General features: G+C 34.2%; 1 protein-coding gene across 2 annotated transcripts; it reads right to left on the reverse strand.

Moving 5' to 3' along the window:
* Window positions 1-1638: 1638 nt before the first annotated feature.
* On the reverse strand, window positions 1639-25678 carry IMPL1 (myo-inositol monophosphatase like 1). Of its 2 annotated transcripts, none has more exons than XR_016515652.1 (10): window positions 25239-25678; window positions 23779-23846; window positions 17999-18132; window positions 15887-15975; window positions 13844-13901; window positions 13462-13525; window positions 13214-13312; window positions 13025-13138; window positions 8715-8816; window positions 1639-1871 (listed from the first exon to the last, which is right to left on the reverse strand). XR_016515652.1 is itself a non-coding variant. In XM_068624871.1 (10 exons), the coding sequence occupies exons 1-10, from the start codon at window positions 25500-25502 to the stop codon at window positions 1773-1775; spliced, it is 1080 nt and encodes a 359-aa protein (XP_068480972.1). In that variant the 5' UTR covers window positions 25503-25678; the 3' UTR covers window positions 1639-1772. The 2 variants fall into 2 exon arrangements, 1 of the variants encoding a protein (XP_068480972.1); XM_068624871.1 differs by having other exon boundaries at window positions 13462-13514.

Below are 25678 nucleotides of genomic sequence, written 5' to 3' on the forward strand. Positions count from 1 at the left end.
ATATGTATTTGTACCGGTGAGGGTCGTACAACTGATGTCAAGCCTCGGTTCCCATCACTAGGCCGACCGAGGTAAAGGCCCACGTCCATAGGGTCGACCGACAACACAAGTCCAATTACGCTCAATCAAGGTCAGCAAAACTAATCTGCGATTAAGATCTAGGTAATGCATCCCTAAACACGGTCCAATTCCTTAACCTGACCCAATAAGGAAAGTCCATCAAAGGTTATATAAATAGCACATATTTCAAGAATTATAGTGCTCTAAGAACCGAGTACCGATCGTCTTTGTTGAATTAAGCGTCGGAGTGCCTTCTGCAGGTACCCTCCGAGTCTGGATTACGAGAAGACTGGGAGCTAAGACTAGGAAGGAAGAACGAGGAGTTTGCAAGGCAAAGAGCTGAATGACAATACGACCAACTGATAGAAAGAGATAGAAGAAATTCTCTCAATAGTTCTCTAGGCCCCAACTCTCATACAAGAACAATATTAACAAATGTATTTGTTCCAAGCTTAGTACATATAATTGGTATGCTCTATCTCGAGGAGAAGTGTTAGAATAAATATTAAATATTGGTAGAAAGTAGTTCTATTAAAAACTTACTATATACACCTATAAGTTGTACCTATCTTTGCACCTAGTTTGATCATTGCTCTTCACTCTACTCATTGTATCAAAATTCTATAACATATGAGTGGAGTGATTAAACCCTCTCAAATATAGTTTTTTTTTTTTTTGTTTATCTCTACTTAGACTTTTTCTCCTTTAACAAGATATCTTTAGTTGAGCTAAACTCTCCCTGTTCCCTTTTAAACTTTAAATATATCTCCCCCTTAAGGACCATCAAAAGATGAACTCAGATGAACTCTTCATCAACTGAAAGAAAGAATTACAGGAGCTTTTGAGGATGACGAGAGGCTTAGATCGCAAACCCAAAAGTTAGGCAGTCATATCGTGCCACTTGTTAGCTTCTCGTAATGTTTGATCAAGTACTGGACCAATACCAGTATATATTATTTTTCAAATATAGATATTTAATAAGGTACTGTTATACTTTTTCAGACGCTATCCAAACATTTTGAGTAGTGGGACCATAAACAAATTTGTAACATTAAAAGTATAACATAAACAATCATAATTTTTATCTCCGAATTTTCATACATATTCACCTCTCTTTGCAATTTTAAACGACTCAATGTTTATCATTGTCTGAATTTATTTTTAATTCAAATTACTCTCACACTGTTCTTCCCTTTCATTTTATTACAACAAAAGTCATTTTTTTTTATTCTCACGTAATTCTGTCATAATTATGTATGCCAGCTTTTCTTTTTCAATTTTGACAATGAGTACGGTTTTATTTTGAAAGTGCAGTTCTTTTTCTTTTCCATTATGTTTTAGAGGGTTCAACGAATTAATAGTGAACAGTTTTTCTCACCTTTAAATTCATTTTTCGTTAGTAAAGTGTTTGATAAAGAGAATAGTATTTATATATTTATAATAGAATGGAGTGGTAAAATAGTACATAAACGTATCATAGGACTTTGTGTAGAAGTAGTAATGAAGACGTAAAAGTAAGCTTGAAATGTAATAGTAGCAGGGTCAAACAATAAACCGTGGTGGAGACAATAACATCCGTACCTAAATATCATCTTTATTACCACAAACGTAAATGAATGTTATCATACAGATTTAGTGTATTTTGGATTTTACGCAAAATACAAAACAAAAGTCTGTGGCGGTTCCTGTGAACAAAAGCAATTATTGGTGCCTCAAACGTCTGCTCTGTAGTTCTCCGGTTTATACCACAATGAAAAATCAATTCCCTTGTTTTTTAATTTCTCTGTTGCAGGTCCAATTCTGTCCAGAAGCTGCGGGGTAGGCACATAAAATTGTATTTTCATTTGAGTTAGCAACAGTCTGTGAAATTCGTTCACTTCATTCAAGCTATTTTATATTCTATGCAAACAAATAAAAAAAAATAAGTGTGAAGAAAACTAATAACTGTGAAACTAGAAGGGACTTCAATATTATGGGAAGCCTAAATCTTAGATCAATTTGCATGAGATGTTGCTTTACTTATTTAGTTAGTTACAACCCCTTACTAGTTGTAGTTCTTGTTAAATTTACCGGTCTCTTATATCAATCTTAAGGACGTGAATATATTGACCATCTCACCGTGAACATCATCAATTAATAAAAAAGATCGTTATCGTTGATCAAAAGTTAATGTCTAATTTTGTAGTGTTCTTAAGTCAACTATCCATCCTTTCCCAAAGCAGATCTTTTGCGCCCCGACGGGTTTTGGAGCAGGTCTGGTTACTATACACCGATGATATTCAACATCTATGTGTTTGCTAGAATCTTATAAGTATCATTCTCCCTCAACGCCTTGATAGCCCCATAACTTCAATAAACTATTGCCTCATGCTATCACTCCTGCCCAAACACTCTCAAGCAACGTGAAACCTTTTTTATGTTGATGGTATTTGTATGGTTTTCCTAATGAGTTTTAACAGTTCGTGATTAGATTTTGAGGTCTCCAACCATGCCCACATTGAACTCTACTTCATCCATTGCATGTGCAGTGCAAGTTATCACTTGACATACCTACTTTTGTCCCTCGTGGTAATTCATCTGCCTTAGTATCTCAGTTTGATGACCACAACCACTCGCGCAAACTTGGCAGAGATCATTCTAGTGTAATCATTGTCACAAACTTTATCACACCATTGACCGATGTTATGTCTTACACAGTTGCTTTTTCAGTCGACTATTGTTGTTGCTGCTCAGGCCACCCTCCCTGTTCCACCTGATTTTTAGGCTCCTCCATTTCATGGTTCAGGACCTCCTTCCATGACTTCCTAAAATGGTGTGTGAAATGTCAAGCCTCCAATTTCTCTATTTCCATTGTACATACAGGCACCTTATCTGTTGGTCTGACACACTCTACTTCTCTTGGCCCTTAAGTCCTTCACTTTGATGCCATTAATCATACATCTAGTAATAAGTCTCTTTTCTCATCTCTTTCCAATTCTGGTATTTTATCCTTTGTCACTATGGTTAATGGCTCCCACACCCCCTCTTAAGGTATTGGTGTTGTCAATCTTCTTTCTTCTTTCTTCTTTCTTAAGGAATTTCATGAGAGGACCAAACATATTGAGTAGATTGCCACTTCATTGGAGAAAAGATTGTATATGGAGACATTACTACTTAGTTGTTAATTCCAATGATCAGTTGGAAAATGTCTTCACCAAATCATTATGAGATCTTAGAATTGACTATATTTGTAATAAGCTTGGTGCATATTCTACACACCAGCTTGAGGGGAGTGCTAAATGTATTTTTAATATATGGGCCCATCTCCTTGTATTGCATTGTACCATCTATATATAGACTATAGTATGCTCCATGGTTGTGATCATTCACAAGGATTCATCCATACGAATAGCCATCCTATATTCTCACAATTCTAACTCTAAGTTGTGAGTCACTACAGCTAGCTATATGGCTATCTCTTTGTATCTGAAAACAAGTTCAATAGAATTCACTTCTTCCTCTTTCATTCATGTATGTGTTCTTTTCCCTCTTATTTCAAATATGATACGAGAGCTTGTTGTGTAGGGGAGTGTATGGAAATGTATTAGAGATAAAGGAATTTGAGACATCATTTTCTAGTTTACTGCCCCTATATTTCTGGTTTCGGGCTGTAGTAAATAGTGAGGGCCTAATAAGTTAGCTGGTCAACTATCAGTTTGAGTCATCTATATATAGATATATGAGTCACCTCTCTTGTAACTAACTTTCCAATCCCAATCAATTCAGTTATATTTCAGCTTATTCAAATTTAAGTTTGTCTCTCTTGAAACTCAACAAAGTGATGCTTGAAATATAAGGATTGTAGTATTGTCTTATTTTCTTACAAACAAGAAAAGACATTTGTAATTTATACACTATTGGAACTCAGATTAGGGGGACGAATATTTTTGATAATTGTAGAGAGTGTTTTCTCTACTAGGGTTTTTCCCTGTATCTTGCGATCTTATCAAGAATCCACCAATTCTTGTGGTGATCATCCTTAGGCTTATCAAACTTTGTTTGTGACGCCTTCCTTTATTCAGGTTTTTATTGTTACTGTTTTGAATTTATTCCGTTCCGTAATCCTAAATTCCCAATTTTATTGTCATGTCTATTTGGATTCATATCCGTTGGTATTCAAAGCAAAGGTTTTAGTCATAATATAATTGTGCATCCTGAATTATTTTTTTTTTCCCTCATTACTGTTCACGACACTGTTCACGGTACTGTTCATTTTTTTTTATTTTGTTATTTTTTTTAAAAAAAAAAAGCAGAAACAGAAAGAAAAAAAAAAGAAATAGAAAAAAAGAAAAGAAGAGAAAAAAAAAAGGAAGAAGAAGAGGAAAACAGAAATAGAAAAAAAAAAACGAGGAAAACAGAAAAAAAAAATAGTTCTTATTCAGTGCATACTTGGTGTTTGTTAAAAGTTCTAAAAGTGTCCTGTCTACATATTTTATTTTCTCTATATATTGTTTTTGCTTGCTGTTTTTTTTAATTGTCTTGCTTGTTTGTTGATAGTGAAATTGTTCTTCACTATTTTGTTCTTTACTATTATTTTTAATTGATTCTGATTGCTACTTTTGAAAGTGATTCTGCATTGATTGCTTGATTCTTGTAAGAACCTTAAGTAGAGAAAGAGTGGTAAAAGGCAGTGTGATCATTAGAAAAAAAGCCTTATTGTGTGAAACACGAGTGTTGAGTGTAAACACGTGAGAAAGTGGTGTGAGGCCCAAACTTATTGTTATTTGTAATCTGTTTACTTGAGCATGGCAGGGGAACCGTCAGATAGTGGACTGTCTCAACTACAGATGCAAGCCTTAACACAACACTTGGAAAGGATAATGAAACAACAAAGTGATGGACTCCATGAGAGGTTGGATCAAATGGAGCAAGCACAACAAGTAAATCCAGAAAATAGAGGAGTAGATAGGAAGAGGAGAAGAGAAAATGATGGAGAACAAAGAACTCTGAGAATTGATGAATAAAATTAAATATTCCCACATTCAATGGGAAAAGTGATCCTGATGCTTACTTGGAGTGGGAAGTTAAAGTGGAGCATGTGTTTGCTTGCAATGAGTACAATGAGGAGCAGAAGATGAAGTTGGTAGCAGCTGAATTTTCAGCTTATGCTTTAACTTGGTGGAATAAATACCAAAGGGACAGAACTAGATATGAAGAACCCATGGTAGAATCTTGGACAGAAATGAAAAGGATTATGAGGAATCCAGCAAGCTACAATAGGGAATTGCAACTCAAACTCCAGAGAATGACTCAAGGAAATAAAAGTGTGGAAGAGTATTTTAAAGAGATGGAGGTGACCATGCTTAGAGCTGGAAAGAATGAAGAAAATGAAGCAATCATGGCAAGATTTTTGAATGGATTGAATCATGATATTAGGGATGTTGTGGAGCTGCAAGAGTATGTTGACATGAAAGAGTTGTTGCACAAGGCTAACCAAGTAGAACAACAACTCAAGAGGAAGGGAATCATGAGGAGTTCTAACAATAATAAAAATTTCAATTGGAAGGATAAGGCGATGAAGGATAAAGGAGTTCCCTCAAGTTCAGTCACATCTTCAAGTGGGAAGTCACCTCATAGATATAGTAACTCACCACCTAAAAGGAAAACAAGTGAGGTAAAATGTTTCAAATGCTTGGGAAGAGGACATTATGCTTCAGAATGTCCAACAAAAAAGAATATGATCAGTTTATCAAAGACACAAATAGTCAGTGAACCTTCAAATGAAGAAGAGAAGGAAGAGGTAGAGGTGGAGTTGGATACATCGGAGGGTGATTTGTTGATGATTCGAAGGCTTATGGGAAGCAAAATGCAAGCTTTGGACCAAACCCAAAGGGAAAATATTTTCCATACTAGATGTTCCATTCAAGGGAAAATATGTTCACTCATAGTTGATGGAGGAAGTTGCACCAATGTAGCTAGCTCAAGACTAGTTACCAAATTGAATTTGGAGACAAAACCGCACCCAAGGCCATACAAGCTTCAATGGCTTAGTGAAGATGGAGAGATGACAGTGAGTAAACAAGTGGAGGTGAACCTATCCATAGGACAATATAATGACATGTCTTGTGTGATGTGGTTCCAATGGAGGCAACTCACATTTTGTTAGGGAGGCCGTGGCAGTTTGACACAAAGGCTATTCATGATGGTTTCACCAATAAAATATCTTTCATGCAGAATAATAAGAAGATCATTCTCAAACCCTTATCTCCTAAAGAGGTGTGTGAGGATCAAATCAAATTGAGAGAAAAGAGAGTCCAAGAGAAAAGAGAGATGAGTGAAACACCTAAACAGAGCAAGAGTGAAACACATGAGAGAAAAATGAGTGGATTACTGAAAGTGAATGAACTGAAGAAGTTGCTACTTTCTAGCAAACCTCTTTATTTACCTTATTGCAAAGACAACACTTTGGTTGCTGACCATTCTAACCAAATTAATTTTCTTCCTAGTGTTGATTCTGTTTTGCAGGAAATCCAAACTCAAGTTGAAGAATTGATGAACAAAGGATGGGTACAAGAGACCATGAGCCCATGTGTTGTTCCAGTAATTTTGGTGCCTAAAAATGATGGTTATTGGAAGATGTGCACAGATTGCAGAGCACTCAATAACATTACCATTACGTATAAACACCATATTCCCAGGTTAGATGATTTAATGGATGAATTGTATGGTGGTTGTATATTTTCAAAAATTGACTTAAGGAGTGGTTGCCATCAAATTAGGATTAGGAATGAGAATGAATGGAAAACTGTCTTTACATCAAAATATGGATTGTATGACTGGCGTGTGTTGCTATTTGGGCTAACAAATGCCTCAAGCACTTTTATGAGATTAATGAACCATGTTTTGAGAGAATTTTTGGGCAAATTTGTTGTGGTGTATTTTGATGACATCTTGATCTATAGCACTAGTTTGGAATTACATGAGGAACATTTGTGTGCTGTTTTGAATGTTTTTAGAAAAGAAAAGTTGTATGGTAATCTTGATAAATGCAGATTTTGTACTGAACAAATTGCGTTCTTGTGTTTTGTGGTAAGTACCAAAGGAGTTCATGTAGATTATGAAAAGGTGATGGCTATCCAAGAATTATGTTTACATCATGTTGAGTTTGCTTACAATATGCTTGTTGACAGCACATTGAATTGTGATCCATTTGAAATTTTGTATGGATTAATCCTTTAACTCCAATATATTTGTTAACTATGCCTAACATTTCTGTTTTAAAGCATAAAGATACACAGGCTAAGATTGACTATGTGAGAAAGCAACATGAAAAGGTTGAAGCACAAGTTGAAGAAAAAGGTGAAGGTTATTATAAACAAGTTAACAAAGGAAGAAAGAAAGTAATCTTTGATCCTGGAGATGGGGTCTGGGTACACATGGGGAAAGAAATTTTAAATAGACAGAGAAAATCCAAGCTCCAATCTAGACGGGATGGACCTTTTCAAGTGTTAGAAATTATTAATGACAATCCCTACAAGATTGATCTTTCAAGTAAGTACAATATGAGTAGCACTTTTAATGTGTCTGATTTGTCTCCTTTTATTTCAGGTGATGAAGCTTTGGATTTAACTTCAAGTCTTTCTCAAGAAGGAGGGAATGATGCGGACATCGTCCAAGGTCTTTCTCAAGAGGGAGGGAATGATGCGGACATCCTCCAAGGTCTTTCTCAAGAGGGAGGGAATGATGCGGACATCCAAGCCCAAGGGCCACGCACAACAAGATTGAAGTATTAAAATAAAATAATATTATTATTTTATCTGGAATTAGGATTTGGACTCAGGACCAAGTACAGAGTATCAACCTAACCACTGGGACAAATGATCATGCTTGAAATATAAGGATTGTAGTATTGTCTTATTTTCTTACAAACAAGAAAAGACCTTTGTAATTTATACACTATTGGAACTCAGATTAGGGGGACGAATATTTTTGATAATTTTAGAGAGTGTTTTCTCCGCTAGGGTTTTTCCCTGTATCTTGCGATCTTATCAAGAATCCACCAATTCTTGTGGCGATCTTCCTTAGGCTTATCAAACTTTGTTTGTGGCGCCTTCCTTTATCCAAGTTTTTATTGTTACTATTTTGAATTTATTTCGTTCCGTAACCCTAAATTCCCAATTTTATTGTCATGTATATTTGGATTCATATCACAAAGTGATTACTTTCTAAACAAATATACTTGAGTGGTGGTATTAAAATACTAACTTCCTCCATTAATTTTAAATGTGATTAGTGAATTATGAATATAACACATTGTTTTTAGCCAAATGGTGCTAATTGTTTGACAAAGTTGATGGATAGTTGAATATGTTCTTTTCTTATACCCTTTGTTTGTGGGCAAAGATCTATCTTGCTTGCACTATGAAATACGATAGGGTGGGCTGTATATAAGGAAGCTTTAGCAGCACTAAGTTCTGTCCCTTTAAGACAACATTTGATAAACCATCCACAAGGATGGGAAACTAACATGAAAATAAATAGATTACTTGTCATAAACATCTCTCTTCAAATGATGATGAAACTTATTAGAGCACTTAATGTTTAAGGGCAACCTGTTCATCCTATCCAAAAGATACAACATAATATGTCTCCCATAAAGCAGACTCAGAACTAACCTCTGTATGGAGCACGCCATTTGAAACCAAAACAGATCTATCAAAAACACAAAATTTTCCTCCATCCATCCGAGAAACTGTGCCACCAGCTTCCTCAACCATCTACAGGTGAATTGAACAAAACTTAGTAGACAACATTCTCATAATTAAATGATTCTGTTAAGAAACTGGAATGATAAAACTGAATTTATTCAAGGTATTATTAGTAAATAAAAAATTATATACTTAAAAAGGGAGATAAAGGAAACAGAGTTCAGTTAATCCTATAAATTGAATACAGGTGCTAATTCCTTTTATTCTATATGATTCTTATGCTAGAAGAGAGCAGTTAGCACACAAGCCACCACCAATAACACATTTAAGAAAGGTGTTAGAAAGGAACCATGTAAAGCAACTGCTAGGTTTTTCAACAAAAACACTATATTTTTTAATGTGACAGTGTGAGGAATCCAATGCTATGTTCGATTTTCTTTTAAGGCATGACCTTGGATTTAAACCTCCATCCTATCATAAGTAGAGTCAAATATTTGAAGGAAGAAGTAAAAAATACATCACTTGCTTTACAAGCACATAAGGATGAATGGGATAATACAGGATGCACAATTATGACTGATGGCTGGACTGGTAAGAAAAGAAGAACAATAAACTTTCTAGAGAATATCCCAAAAGGTAACCGTGATTTTGAAGACCATAGATGCATTTGCAATATCCAAAACAGCTTAAAAGGTTTTTGAGATGATGAATAGAACTCTTGAAGTGATAGAGGAAGACAATGTTGTTCAAATTGTAGCAGATAATGCAGCAAACTATAAAGTTGTTGGTAAAATGTTGATGACAAAGTGGAAAGGCTACTTTGGAGACATTGTTCTGCACAATGCTGACTTAATAATGGAGGGTTATGAGAAGAAGATCCCAATTCATGAGGAGACAATTCCTAAAGATAAAACAATTACAACCTTTATATTAAGAACTTCTCTAATTTCTCTACTACAACTTTTCACAAAAGGAGGAGATTTGATTAGGTCGAGTATTACTCGTTTTGCCACATCTTACTTGACATTAGAGTGCCTTCATGAGATCAGGGGAGTTTTAATCAAAATATTATGGACAGAAAAAAAATTAAGGATGTGGTTTTGGATAAGGATTTTTTTTAGGAATATCATGATTTGTTTAAAAGATGCGATAAGTTCTTCGAGTGGTTGATTTGGTTCAAAATCTAGCCATGAGGTTCATTTATGAAGCAATGGACAAAGGTAAGGAGAAGATACAAAAGGCTTTTAATGTTGTCAAAAAAGGGGACGAATACATGGGTAGGACATGATAAAAGACCAAGAAGGAGGCTTGAGGCAATGATAGAAATCATGTATGTTCTCTAATTTTTTGTAAAAGTAGTCCAACAACGATTCTTTGCCTTTCTCTTAAGTGTTTCACTCTTTTTGGCGTCTTCTCTTCTGACTTGAGGTCAACAAAGGATTTGTTCCACCTAAGCTTCCACAACTCCTTAGAGGCTACCTTAGAAAGAGGTGAGTTGTCAAAGAAACACCGGTTAAACCAAATCACTTCCACTTAAGAATATGAAGAATACTTCAAAGAGAAGAGAGATGATGACAATACTTCAAAGAATTCCAAGAAAACAATAAACTAGACTTAAAAGGCAAATTTTAGAAACTAGCACACGAAATGAAGTCCTAAGGAATGGTTCTAGACTTGATTAGAAAAAGAAAATGCAAGTAGAATTAAAAAACAAAATACAACACAAATTGCAAATTCAATTTGAAATTAAACAAATTTTAAACTCTTAAGATACAATGATTGCCACTAGATATGATGTTAAGCCAAAGGATTAACTAAGTGTGAAGGTTTGTAGCGAAGAGTATTCTTTTGCTTTTAGTTGCTTGTTTTTCTTTTCTTTGCATCTTATATGTCTCGACTCTTTCTAGTACTTTTCCTTCTTTTTTCTGCTTTTCTTTCTTTTGTTTGTGAGACTATGCTTTGTTTTTCTCAATTATAACTCAAGAAGCAACTCAAATTGTTTTACTAATTCAATTCCAAAATCAACAAACAATTGTGTTTTTTCATGTTCTAAGCAAAATTATTCAACTACGTTTATCAAAATTGAATGTAGATCTGTCGACACACAATAAAACAAATAGGAACCAAATTCTAGAAACTTGTTAATGATCTAGTAGCAAATTATGAACTCAAACATGATGAACAAGCACATATATGTCTTGGTTTTATGGTTTGGATATGAGAAAAGATAACAAAAAATTTAGAGTACTTCTAATGGAACTAGGAACATGTAAAGGAACTAAACATGACTCTGGACAAACTATGATAATTTAAAAAACTCAAAAGCAAATTCCTAAGTGCTTGACCAAATAAAATTAGAATAAAAAACACAAGTGAAAACATGTATAAAGTCTTAAACAACATATAGATTGTTTCAAGAAAGATAAGCAAATGATTTAAACCAATCAAAGGCAATACTAATCTTGGCACAAGTAAAGAAAAAAAGGCTCAAAGCAATCAATGAAAACAAGACAAGAACAAACAAGACAATTAAGAACATAAGGAAAACCACAAACTAGTTACTAACCTCGAGTGGGATTGTTTTCATCAATTTCCACCAAAGGATAAAGAAAATAGAAAAAGTGGAAGAGATCAGAAAGAAGAAACCACTAACTTAATTGATAAGTTTGAGATGCCACAATCAAAAGAAATTGATGAGTCAAGGAAGATACTTTGAATTGAAAAATTCCAAAGATAAGAATTAAAAGTTTTATTTAAGAACCCAGACAGAATTCCTCACTCAGATGATTCAACTTCCAAAATGAGCAATTATGAGTACAAGAGTCTACAAAAAGTCTTTTATACTATGGACCTTGTACTCCTAGGCCCAATCACTAATGAGGCCCAACTAACAAACCTCTTAAAAAAACTAATGTCTAAAAAGTCTCTAACTACAAAGAATCATAGAAAACAATTACAAGGCCCAAAAGTGGCTCAATACAAAAATTACAAAACATACAAGATTTCTATCTTAGCCTCAAGCCTCCTTGGTCCTTTATCATGTCATATCCAAGTATTCATCAAAATGTATCTAATCAAATTGTGTGTGTATATATATTTACTGGATTTGAAACTACAACAGGAAATAACTCAATGTAATATATTTTGGTTTGTTACTTTCCTTTCCTGATCATCATTGATGAAAGGTGAGACAAGCAACTTCATAGGTCTTTGCATGTTGCAAACTATTTCCTTAACCCTCAAATGCATTATTGTCTTGGATTTAAAGTTGGTTTGGAAGTGAAACAAGGTCTAATGGAATCTCTAACAAGCATGGTGAAGGATACGAATGAACAAACTTTGATTGATATTCAAATTGATGATTTCAAAAGATGGGCTAAATACTTTGGTCGTCCCTTGGCCACTAGGTCAATTAATTTAAAGACCCTAATAGTTTGGTGGGAGTCTCATGGTCATGAACATCTAAATTACCAAAATTTGTCATTCATGCATTGAGCTTGGCTTGTAGCTCCATTGATGTGAGCGTAATTAGAGTTCCTTTGAGATAGTAAGTTAATATTAATTAAAAATATATCTCTACAATAGAATTACTAGTCTACTACTTCCGTAACATATTTTCCTTTACATTTGTTTAGGTCGACACAAAGAGAAGGACTAGGCACAATGAATGATTTTGTTTTTGTTATGACTATTCAAAATTAGCTAAGAAGAAGCAAACAAGAAAACTAGTTCAAATTAATATTGATGATGAATGGATTATGTAAAATGTGTGCATATAGGTGAATTTCATAAATCTTGTAGAATACATATATAAGGTAATGTGTAAGGTTGTCAAACTCGAGAGTGTCCATGGACATATCTACATTGTATCCCAAAGCTGACAACCAAGGAGTAATATTGCTTGTTGGGTGTGCCTTTCACTCGCCAAGTACTATTTTAACATTGTGGTAATCGATTTTGGAACCACTAGGTTGACCACCCTGTCCCAAGATTTTACAATTAAGTTAGTCAAAATCGAGATCTTACTCAAGATCGAAAAGGGAAGTATAGTTTGTATATTGAGAAGATCGTATTATGAAATTGAGCCTGTTCTTACTGAAGTTTTTGTTAAAAGATTTCCTTAATCAGTATTTGATTGACCATCATAATAACTAGAAGAGTAATTCTTTAATAAAAATTACTCTTTCCACGCAAATCCCAGACATGAATTTAGTCTCAAAGATGCAAGACTTACTAACTTTTCAGAATAACTTTCTATGATATAAAACTTAGCATACCAAAACACCAGCAGCCATATCCCATGGTTTTAGACGATATTCCCAATAAGCTTCTACAATTCCCAATGCTACATGACACATGTCCACAGCAGCTGCACCAAGCCGTCTTACACCCTAAACATCAAAGTCAATAAATTCAAGTGAAAGGCAGAGAAATGAGGTGCAATTTAATAGATTTCAGATGAATACCCTGCTGACATCCGTAAATTCTTTGAACAAATCAATGTTAGTAGCCCATGCATCATCATGATCATACCCAAAGCCTGTCACTAAAAGAGATTGTTCCACCTAAAACAAAGGGAGAAGATTAGTTATACAACAATCATAAAGCACCAGACAATTAGTATTTCAAATTGTTGCATAAAGGGTTGAAATCAAGTTGACCCAGGATCACTGTTCGCTTTCCATAATCAACATATCATTTTGTCAATAATCACCTTATTAGTTGCACTCACTTGGATCCTTTGGCCATTACAGAATGCTCCACCACCTAGAAGAAAACTATATCAGCAGAAAAAATTAAAATCGTTGAAAAAATTAGCATAACCCTTTCTGTTGAAATATGTTGGAAATTAGCAAATAAAATATAATGTAATAGATATAGAATATAGGCACATTATTTCTAATTTATAGGAAACAGTATATCCTCCATTTATGAGTATTTATTTCTATAGATCTGTATAATCCTTAGCTGTACCCTGCAGTATTTAGACATAAGGTTTCAGTCTATCTATGTCTCTTTTCTTTACTCTTAATAAAAATAAACTATTAAACTTAATTTTTATTGAGGGACTGATGAAAGTTAGGAAAATTCTTCACCTGCAGTTGCAGAGAATAGGCGAGTATTCCAACACATTGGACCTCCAACAAACTCAACCTGAAAAAAAAAAAACATCATGTTGGCATATCTTCTCTTGTCTAAGATTGTTAAACTCCATTTTAGGTACACTTGATGAGTTTTCATGAACTCAACTAGTAAGCTTCGCTCAAACTCATAAAAGTTAACTTTACAAAAAGTAATAATGTTGTTAAGGTATGGACGCATTATTATGATAACACGCAAGTCTTAATCCAAATGCCAAGCCTAGAACACTCATGGTTTGATAATAACAAATAATTACATGTTTTAAATTAACTTAGAGTATGAAAATAGCTATTGGAAATAGTCTAAACAAGCATGAGATGCTCGGTTAAAAAGCTTAGATGAAGATCTTGAATTATGAACAAAAATTCTAAATGCATGTCAAGACAAAACATTGTCTTCACAGCAAGAAGCTAAAAAAGGCTAAAATGTTGTCCTTAAGTCTAAGACTCAATATGCTCAAAGTGCAAGATGCACACCTGTATTTACACAAAAACTTTTGAGACACAAGGTGAAGACAACAACTAGACGCGATCAACAGAGTCTGAGGGAAAGCACATGCCCAATTTGAAGAATCAGAAAACACAATCACTTTGAACCTTGGATGCAACATTAGACGTCTTACATAATGTGAGATGTCCAAGAGTTGTAAAACTGGTGACGTAGTGCATCAACCATCTAAGAATGTATGTTCAAAATGGTGCTGTTAGAACAGCAAATAAGTTTCAGAAAGAAAAGGCATGTCCTTAACACAACACTTTCAGTGTAGCAGTAAAAGGTGTTAACTAAAAGTCAAGCATGTTCTGAAAAAGTGCTAACACAAAGACAAAGCTACAGCACACAAGCTTCACTGATCCAGCTAATATTATCTAGAGGGGATCAATATAATTTTACATTTATCTTTGTAATTTTTATTACGTTTTTCTTGAAGTGGACTAAACTGTCACAAGCACGGGCTAATCGAAAGTCACAAGAAAAGGTTGACCATTCATGTTCTCATGGTGAGAAATAAAATTGCTTATCATGGAAATTAATAAAAGTAAGAATTAAATGCAGCACTAGTAGAAGTTCATTGCTAGTTGACATTAAAGACTATTCAGTGGGAAATAATTGGAAACATAGTGGGGGCATTATTATGGCTGTCAAGATTGACACATAATTTTTTCTTATAAAACGGTGTACTAGATATACAAATTTTGAAAGAAAATTATGTTTTCTTTTTGTGAAGTTCATTGCTAGTTGACATTAAAGACTATTAAGTGGGAATTAATTCGAAACATAGACGGCATTATTATGGCTGTCAAGATTGACACATAAATTTTTCTTATAAAATGGTGTACTTGTAAAGCAATGAGAAAGATATGCGAATTTTGAAAGAAAATTATGTTTTCTTTTCATGAAAGCATTATTGAATTTTGAATTATAAGATGCATTGATTTGCCATAAAGCAATAAGCTTATGGTCAATCTCTTTCAACCATAACTATCTTTCATAAGTCCCGCAGCTAAGCCTCCCCTATTATGTAACCCACCCCACCCCCAAAAATCTAGAACACGTAACTAATAATTTCCACTTCACCAAATAGAACACCTACATTACTACATTACTACATTTACCCATATCACTAATAATTCAACACTACTAAGATTTCCAAGTTCCCCGTCAAGCCCGGTTAATAATTTCCACTTCGTCAAATAGAACACCTACATTACTACATTTACCCATATCACTAATAATTCAACACTACTAAGATTTCCAAGTTCCCTGTCAAGCCCGGTATTAAGGGGTCTATCAGTTATTCCTTTGGCAAATACACATTATAGCTATATCTTAATGCAATATATTAATATATTAGTAATATATTTATGCTAAGTATGGGCACATATCATAATACGGAGATACAGAGACAATTTATATGAAGCAGTTCTTGTTTATTTTCCCCATGTTCACATAAACAGCTACGCATCTAACAAAAAAAAGTAAATGTATGGTTAAATTACCACTGCAGCAGCAGCAGGATTCCCTTGATATAGAACTCCAACAGAGACAGCAAAGCTGGGATAACCATGTGCAAAGTTTGTTGTTCCGTCTGCAAATTTATCCAAGTTTTGTAATTAAATTATCCAAATAATATTATAATATGCAGAAAAATAAATGGATGAGGAACATGCACTCTGAGAAAATCATTCAAAGAGGAAAAATATATTTAAGGCTTAAATTTATTTTTGGTGCCAAAAAGTATGACACTAGATAAAAAATTTATTCATCTTTAGTTCCTAAAAATTACAAAAAGGAATACTTTTTGAATCCCTAGTAGGGAACTTAATCCACATTATTTTGGTAAACGCAATAACTAGATAATCAGATTCTTACACAGCAACCTACTTTGATTGAAGTTAAACAAGCTGTCTTCAACCTTTCCACTGACAGGGCTCCTATTCCATTTGGTTTTTCTGGTGTTTTATATCAAACTTTTTGGGATATCATTCAGCATGATGCATACAATTCGATTTGCAGTTTTTTTAGAGATAAATGCAAGCTTCCTAATTATACCTCCAAACACATTATTTTTCTTAGAAAGTGGACTTTAAACTAACTTTATCTATCAGTTTTGTATTCATTCATATACTATAATTTGACATACCTCTAGTCGATATGGGATCTTCATTCCCTCACACCAAGAACTAGACATCTCGAGCGTGGAACATATATTTATAGGTGGTTCAATAATGAGTGACACAATAAACCTAACAAACCTCACTAGGACATACTTTGATACCATTTTAGGGAGTGATCGTAACTCTTGCTCAACCTCCCAAAATCAGTTTGCAAGGTGAGGTTTACACTAACTTATATATTATAATTAGGTTATATCTCTAGTTGATATGGAATCTCCAACAATGTTAATTCCTAAGGAATTTGGTGCAAGTGAAATTGGAATATTTAGGCATATTGCTTTAGCTAATATGAAATATAAGATTATTTCATAAGAATTTAACTGACAGATTAGAGAATGTGGCCCTAATGTGATATCATTTTGTCCTCATTACCCTAATACCTATGAAACTGCTAATCATTTGTTTCTCACCTGTCCATCTGTGGCTAGGTTGTGGAAATGGCTTCAAAGCGTTACTTAAAGCGAGACACTACTAGCATTATGACAATTATGCAACTTAATAGAATTTGGAGTAATTTGGTGTTAATAATGATGTTTTTTGCTCTTACAATATTATAGCAGAGATTTAACATACTAGGTGTAGAATTAAGTTTGAGGAACAGCAGACTCAATACTAGCATATCAGAAACAGAACTTTCACTATTGTGAATCTTTCTGGTTCTTTTGCACAGGTAACATGCATACTACTATTGATGAGATCAAAACTACTGCATGCCAAGCAAATCAGATAAGATTATTAAATTCAATTGGACTCCCCGTGAAACAAGGTGGATAAATGCAGTACTAATAGAGTATATTCTGATAATGGACAAAAAATCAGCTTGTGGTGGCCTCTTTAGGAATTCAAAAGCTGAAGTTATGGGGGGGGGGGGGGGGTTTCAAAATCTGTACAAGTACAATCAACATTTGAAGCAGAACTTATGGGAGTTAAACATACTATTGATATTACTAAGCAAAAAGGATGGAGAGCTACTTAGATTGAGACTAATTCCTTGCTTAATGTGAAATCTTTTTATGATAGTTAGTTCTTTGGTACCATGGAAGCTATGTAATAGATGGCTTAATGCTTTAGATCCATCAGGAGGATACATTTCAGATTTCTCGTATTTTCAGGCAGGGAAATAGGTATGCTTATGGTTTGAGATTTTTTTTTTTCTCGGGGGGAAACTCTACCTACTTGGATTCCTTCTGACTTTTATTCAGACAGGTGTGGTCTTCTGCACTTACATTTCTCTCTGCATATGATTGATATGAGTTGTAGTGCTAACCTAGTTAGGTTTGCAACTTGTATAGAGGTGCTATAGCATTCTTTCCTTTTATTTAAAAACAAATAAAATCTTTATAAGGACTTAAACCATAAATACTTGTCTGCTTTAAGTCATAGGCATCCCTTAGAAAATTGGTTTGAAAGGAAGTGTAAACTGAAATCCCAGACCTAAAGGATCAATGCACCAGAGATAATCAGATGTTGTATCTCCTATAATTCCTCCTTCTTCCCCAAGAATAAGATGACCTTCAAAATTCTTTTTCACCACTTCTAATATGGCAGCTTCACTCATTTTATCAGTCCTGCACATTTATTCAAAAGCACATGAAAATAAGGTTAAGAAAATGACTCTTATTTGGTTAGAGAAAGATAAAAACAAAACATGCAAACAAGTAGTTAAAAGTTATTGTTTGTTATCTCGTTAGTTCCATTATCATTCTGTAGAAGTCAAGATTATGCAATTTCCCTTTGTGCAGTTCAGTTGAGAAAAAATAGTTCTATACAATAAGCTGCAGATCAAAGACAAACGAAACCAGGAACGTGTTTGGATCAGCTATTATTTTAACTTTAAGTTTTGATTTACTTTTTTAATTATTTTTGTTTTAAATCTTAATATCTTTACCCTAAAGTTATTTTATTTTCAACTTTTTAAATTATTTTTTCTAAAGTTCAAATTACTTGTATTTTTTAGTTCAATTAAAATAATTATTCATATAATATATACTTCTTTAGTGTTTATGTGAATCAATTTATGCGTATTATGAAAAAATTTAATAGCAATAAGCAATGTTTAAAAATATTATAACAATAAAAATATTTTATATGAATAATACCAGCATTGACATTATAATAATTATAATTATTTTACATGTTCAATTATATATCTTATTATATTAATTATATGTCATACTGATTTAATTAGGTATATGAGCATTTATAGGCATAATGAAACATATATTACTCACAAAAACTTAATACTTTTCAAAAAAAAATATAAAAGAACTGGATTGTTTAAATCAATACAAACTACTTTTTAAATAGATTGAACTAAATTTTAGATTTAATATATTGCATTTAAATAATTCTTAAAATTGTTCTATTTAAATAATATAAATATATATTTGTGAGAAATATTAATTAAATTATAGATGTGGATGTGGAAAATGGTGGATAATATAATACTCATACCGAAACCCAACCCCCTCAAATTTTATGGGTAAATCTCCATCTAAATTGAGGGAGTATTTACCCAACGCATTTCACTTATTTTCTTTGAGTATCCTCAAGGTCTATGTAAAATTGTCATCTCTCTTGCTATATGTAATACTATCATAGCATTTTTGGTGCTAGCTTCTACGTACCATGGAGATAAAAAATTATGACAATAAAATGATAAACCAACAACAATTTGGGATGATAGAAGCATATCCAAACACTATTAAGACTTGAGAATAGTCACAAACTAGCCAGATGCACAGCCAAGCGAAGTACAGGACGTAGGCACATAGAAGAACTACACATGGTAGTAAAAATCGAGATCTTACGCAAGATTGGAAAGAGAAATATAAATCGTAAATTAGAAGATCATAACACGGATTGTAAAATCCTACAAATTTCATAAAAATTTATATACACATAAAATCATTATATCTAACTCAAAATTATTCCCATTTTCTTAGGAGCTTATGGGGAAAGTAGTGAGTCACAATTATGGCAGCTTAGGGGGAAAAGAGTGAGTCAAAATTATGGGAGAGGGATTCGTGAAATCATGAAATAAATCAGTTGTGATTATCTGAATCCAGACACAATGCAATGGTGGAACTTGGAAGTTGGAAGAGAAGGAGTCAAGTGAAATGGAAACCATGGCAATTGACTTTAAAAAACTACCAATTGGGCTTTACTTAATTGGGTCATGCAGCATAACCCATGCCTCCCATCCTAACCCAATAAAGTTATTATTTATAAACCCTAAAAAGAAAGGATGTTGGGCACCACAAGAGAGGAGTGTTAGGAGCACCCACCTCAAGTGCCACAAGACAGTTAGAGGCGCCACCGCGCCGCTATGAGAAGCGACACTACAAGGTATGGAGAAAAGGCACAAGAACCAGCACTGTGAGAAAGTCGCGAGAGGCAGCGCCGTAAGAACTGCAACGAGAGGCGCCAACGCGAGAACCGTCGTTACATGAACCGCTGAAGAGGCGGTTTGCAACATTGCGGGACTCGCCGCTCCCACGCATGTTGCGATTTGCAACGATGATCCGACACGATCTGTCGAAATCACACTTTCTAGGTGATCGGAGATCAAAGATGGAGAAGATCATTGAGTCATACGATTTTACGACTTGCATCGCAATTTTGACTACCATGATTACACATGCACACAAAAAATGAGACCAACTCTTAATGGTCCTAAGATTTTAGGGACAGGTAGATCAGCAGACAACAATTTTGATTATAATGGTAGCGGCCTTCCGTTATCATCAACTTTCCACCATACATTATACTTGTTTGTCCTTGTTATCTTTTGTTCCTATTCCCAAATCTCCAGTTAAGCTTTATCTCACCTAGAGTAGCAACATGCCATGATTGATGAGATGTGTGGCCTTAAAAGTAGTGGTACTTGGGAATTGGTTCATCTTCCAATTGGCAAATCAATTGTTGGATGTTAGTGGTTGCAAACTTTTAGAACAAGACCTAATAGTAAAATAATCAAATTGATTGCTATAAAGCTCATCAAATCGCCCAAGGATACAAACAAATCTATGAACAAGATTATTCTTATACTTTCTCTCATGTTGCCAAAATGACATCTATCTGACTTCTCTTTTCCATTACACTTATTCATCAGTGGAATTTGTTTCAATTTGACATCAAGAATGTATTTCTACATGGTGATCTTGATGAGGAAATCAACATGGAACAACCTCCTTGATTTGTTGCTAAGGGGGAGACATTTGACATGGAATGTCATCTTCACAGATTCTTGTATGGCCTCAAGCAAGGCACTCGTGCATGGTTTTGGCATTTTCATATTGTAATCCAACAATTTCAATAATACGAGGTGTATGTTAATCATTTTCTATTTTATCGTCTCCTCGAGGATGTATCTACCCCATTGTATATGTGAACGACATTGTTATCACAGGTTGTGATAAAGAGGCTATGTCCAACTGAAACAATATCTTGTTCAACAGTTTCAGACAAAAGATCTTGGACAATCGAGGTTCTCCCTTCCTTGGTATACAAGTTAAACAGGTCAAAGATGGTTTGGTCATATCTCAAAGAAAAAGCTCTAACCATTTGAGAAGAAATGAGGATGTTAAATGCTAAGCTTGTGGATACACTAATGGATGAGTGTCAAACTTGTACCTAACCAAGGGTAATTGTATTCTAACTTTAGGCGATACAAACAGTTAATTGGTAAGCTAACTTACTTCATTGTGACTCATCCTAACATCACCTTTGCAGTGAGCATAAGTCAAATTTTAAACTTTTTCCAAATAACATTGGGGTGCAGTCACACGAATCCTAAAGTCTATTAAGAATGCTCCTGGCAAAGGCCTTATTTATGAAGATAAGGAAAATACTAAAATCGTTAGGTAAATTAGGCAAGATCACCAAGCAATAGATGCTCCACTTTAGGGTATTATGTTCTTGTTGGAGGTAATTTAATACCACGAAAAAGTAAAAAAAAAATATAGTGGCAAGATCAAGTGCAAAAGCAAAAGTATAAGACAATAACACTAGTCACTTACGAGCTCATATGGCTAAAGCAACTTCTCAAAGAGCTTAAATTTTTGAAGAAAAATCTCAAATGCACTTATATGGGACCAAACATATTGAGGTAGATTATCAAAAAACTTGGATTTTGGAAACATCATGTCAACTCTGGTAGCAAGTTTAGCACATATGACATAAATTCTTCAACTTAAGGGGGAATGTTATAATAATATAAATACGACACACATCTTTTATAATATTTTAGGATCAAGAATATCTAGATTATATATGTATTATTAGGAATGTTTTTTATTTATTTCCATATCATATCTTTATTATTTGGGGATACTATATCTCTTATATTTATTGTACTGATTATATTTTCTAAAAACAAATAAAGCACATGTGTTGTCCTAGGAATACATGGTTTCAACTTAATAATGTCCTTCTATTTCTGACACTTTAACAGCTATATCATCAATATAGACAATCAAACAAACACAATTATCGGTGAAGTGTGACAATAGACGATTGAATGATCTACTTAACAAAAATTTTGCAAACAAAATTGAACTTTTCAAACCAAACTTGTGGAAATTACTTGATGCCACAAACCGATCAATGAAGTTTGCAAACCAATTTGTACTCCCCTTGAGCAACAAACCTAGAAAATTGCTCCAGATTTCTTTTAACAAATGAACTCAACTTGGTCAAGGGAGAAAGGTGTTGCCAAAATTAAGACCATAGATTTGCATGTACCCTTTGGCCACCAATCTAGCGTTGAAACCATGTGTGAGAAAGGAGACCGTCAAATCGTAAATCGTAAGACGATCGAAACTCGAGGATCGTACATCAACTCATAAGAGTTACTAAGATATGAAAAATAATATTCAATACATAATACAACTCATAAAATGTTCATACATAAAAGAACTAATAAGTTGAAGCCATTATAAAAGGCACCAATGAAAGAGAAAAGACTCTGATGGAATAAAAAAGAGAATAAGAGAAACAGAATAGCGAAAAAGAGGAGAACAAAAAGAATAGTGGTGCGTGCGTGTTAAAAAAGGAGAACACCAAGGTTGGCATAGCAGTGCGATTGGCGAATAGCGGCGAGCGCAAGAGACTACAACCAGCAGCAAGAGCAAGTACGACGATGACGGCAACAATGGCCAGCAGTGGTTGCCAACGTGGCGAGAGCGAGTGCAAGAGAGGACAACAACCGCGACAAGGAGGGCAGCGAGCACGAGTGTTGCGATGACGATGGTGGCAAGCGCAACAGCAAAGGTGGCTAGCGCAAGCGACGACATGTGGGTTTTAACTAGGGCAACCAAATTCCATTTTTTTCTTGGCAAAAAATGTTCACGCACGAGTCACAATCCAGGATCGACAAGCTCTGTTGATCCACCGAGTCGCGCAACGCCTCACTCTGATCCCAATCCGTCGGCCGAGTCAACTCGGTTGGCCCTCCAAACTCATTGACTCGTGCAAGTATGCGAGTAAACTCGCGATCTTGACAACATTGATAGATGCACAAAGGAAAGGTTGGGGGAGAGGGGAGCAAGGCAAGTTGTTTAGTGCTAACAATAGCCAGAGACAAAAACCAATTTGAAGAATTATAAAACTAAAATACAAATCCAAATTTGGGAATTTGGTAGTTGACAATGGAATAGTGAAAGACGAGTAACGTAGGAGGGTACTACAATATCATGTTTAAATAATGGGCTTTCAGCTATTGATGGAGATAAGATCGTAAAGACATTTTTTGAATAATATCTTGAATATTGTAATATATTACAATGAGAAGGTATGTTCTTAAAAGCTAGAGCACTAACCTTTATGTATAGTAATCATAATTCAAACTAAATATGAAGACAAATCATGGTCTAAGGAAATATTCTAACTAATCTCAAAGGGATAATGGAAAAAAGGGAAACTAGTCCTAAAGAATAATCTAAGATTTATTTTATATATCCCAATACTGATCCAACATAGGCCTAGAAGTTCAGATATTAGTACTTAATACACATCAAGGGCATGATACAAGCATCATATAACAACTTTAAAAGAAAAGTATTGGGCAACTCAAAGGATTACCCAAATTCTTTGTATTATCCAACTAAATGAGAACAAGGAAGATACTAGAGGAGAGAGCATATTGTTTGTTTCGATAAATTGATTTGGACATAGTAAGATAAACATCAATTATAGTTACAATGAGACCTTACTCGGTCACCAAATCAGACGATCCTTTATATGTAATATTCCGAGGTTTATTAACTGCTTCCATCACAACCTGGAAATAACAAAGGTGTAATATCCATATTAAGATAGTGGCATGCCAAAACCTTATTTAATTATAAAAGCAATATAAAAACATTGTACTTAACTAAAACACTTCAAATTTGCAGAAAAATAATTAGTGTATCTAGATAAACTATCTACACATTTCTACATATAAATTCAAAGTATTTAAAAAATACTTGTATCCTAAAACTAAGATATGAAAGAAAAGCTTACTAACCAATCATTCGACTATGCTTACAAAAGAAAATTGCTACCTAGTAAATACAAAAGATATAGAATAAATAAGAACCATAATAAAATTATCTTAACAGAATTTTATTAAGGATTAGGTAAATGAAATAAGTAACAATGATAAACTAATAAATTGGCAAAGACTTACCTTCAGAGGAATAAAGTAGCATGCCCACACTAATATTTTATTAGTAAATTTTATCTTTAAAACAAGTTTACTAACCAGTTAAAGTTATGTGGTCCAAGTTCATAGCAATGAAAATGCATCTTTAGTCATTCAACATTTTCTACAATGTGTGCTTACTTTCTCATGTTGTGTTCAAACATGGGTCTCCTATACATGAAAAGATTTTATGGAAACATGTCAAATATTTTGCAACCTAGCCCATGTGTTTCATCAAATATCTTATTTTGGTCATGGGAATATCCCCTACTACTATGATAGCAAAGTACTTTGAAAGTTGTGAGGACCTAAGTAAGCATAGTTTTAACCAATCATCCTTTTGACCATAATGCATAAATTAGTTGTATTTCTCCATATGTGCCTTTACTAAATGCCCTGAAAACACCCTAGTGTGTGTGAATTATTACAATGTAATCTTAGTGGGAAAAGGTTTTTGCTGTTCAGCTGTTGTAACATTGTCGTTGTCATAAATCCCTAAAATCTCATTGCAATTTATAAATTTCTGACAAACAATATGTCAAAGTCAAACAAATGCACAAACCTTTTCCATGTCCATGTCACATTTTCACTTTCATAATCCTCAAAGACCATCTTCTTTTTCTCCACTTTGCTAATAATAATAAAGGTGACTATGTGATGTCTAAATTAAGCCTTCAACTTAAGGCAAAGCTTCCATACTTAACAATCTAAATGACAAGATGGACTGTTCAGCATCACATTCTTACAAGTTACAAACAACACAGTGATAGCACAGCGGCAAATGAAAATGAGAGAGTCTCATCCAAGTTCCACAGAAATACAATAGCACTTCGAAATTCGAGTCTGGAAAGAAACCTAAGTAGCTAAAAGGGGAATAAATTAAACACAAACAGTTATCGTGAAATTCTAGAACTCGATGCATAACAAAACCGCAGAGAATATCAAATGAGAGTGAAAATAATAATGCAAAAGTGGAAATGTGAAAACCTGAGCGCCAGTGTGTGCTGCAGTTTTAACCACTTCAATGAGATGAGAGGGTGGAATGGGCCCCGTTGATCGGGCACCCACCGTCGGAAACTTATCAGATAGCAAAGAGTTGGCAATGAGGGGTTGTGCCCTGGATTTGGAGAGAATTGGAAGCAACCGATTTCGATGAAATTTGAGAGGGTAAATATCAGAAAATTTATGAGTAGAGGATAACCAGCGTGGAGGGGAAAGGGTTCCAGCAGTGGAGAAGACGGTTGACATCATTAGTTTCGAATTGCAGAATGTGAAGTTGTTGTATTCTGACTCTTCGTTTCCTCTGCAACCCTTTCTATGGAACTCCACTAATTTCAGCAAAACAATGGATAGTTGGATAGCCAAACGAAGGGAAGAAGAAAAACACAACTCTTTTATATATATTTCTTACCAGACGAAACACCTAT

This window comes from Phaseolus vulgaris, chromosome 9, assembly GCF_051622355.1.
Source record: "Phaseolus vulgaris cultivar YP4 chromosome 9, ASM5162235v1, whole genome shotgun sequence".
Lineage (NCBI taxonomy): Eukaryota > Viridiplantae > Streptophyta > Magnoliopsida > Fabales > Fabaceae > Phaseolus > Phaseolus vulgaris.

What these genes read in the sequence shown, in the direction of transcription:
- IMPL1 (XM_068624871.1), bottom strand. Translation starts at nt 25,502, where the DNA reads ATGATGTCAACCGTCTTCTCCACTGCTGGAACCCTTTCCCCTCCACGC. An exon ending in AATTTACGGATGTCAGCAGG is followed by an intron (nt 13,139 to 13,213) that starts GTATTCATCTGA and finishes TTTGATGTTTAG; the next exon opens with GGTGTAAGACGGCTTGGTGC. An exon ending in ATATGGCTGCTGGTGTTTTG is followed by an intron (nt 8,817 to 13,024) that starts GTATGCTAAGTT and finishes ATTCACCTGTAG; the next exon opens with ATGGTTGAGGAAGCTGGTGG.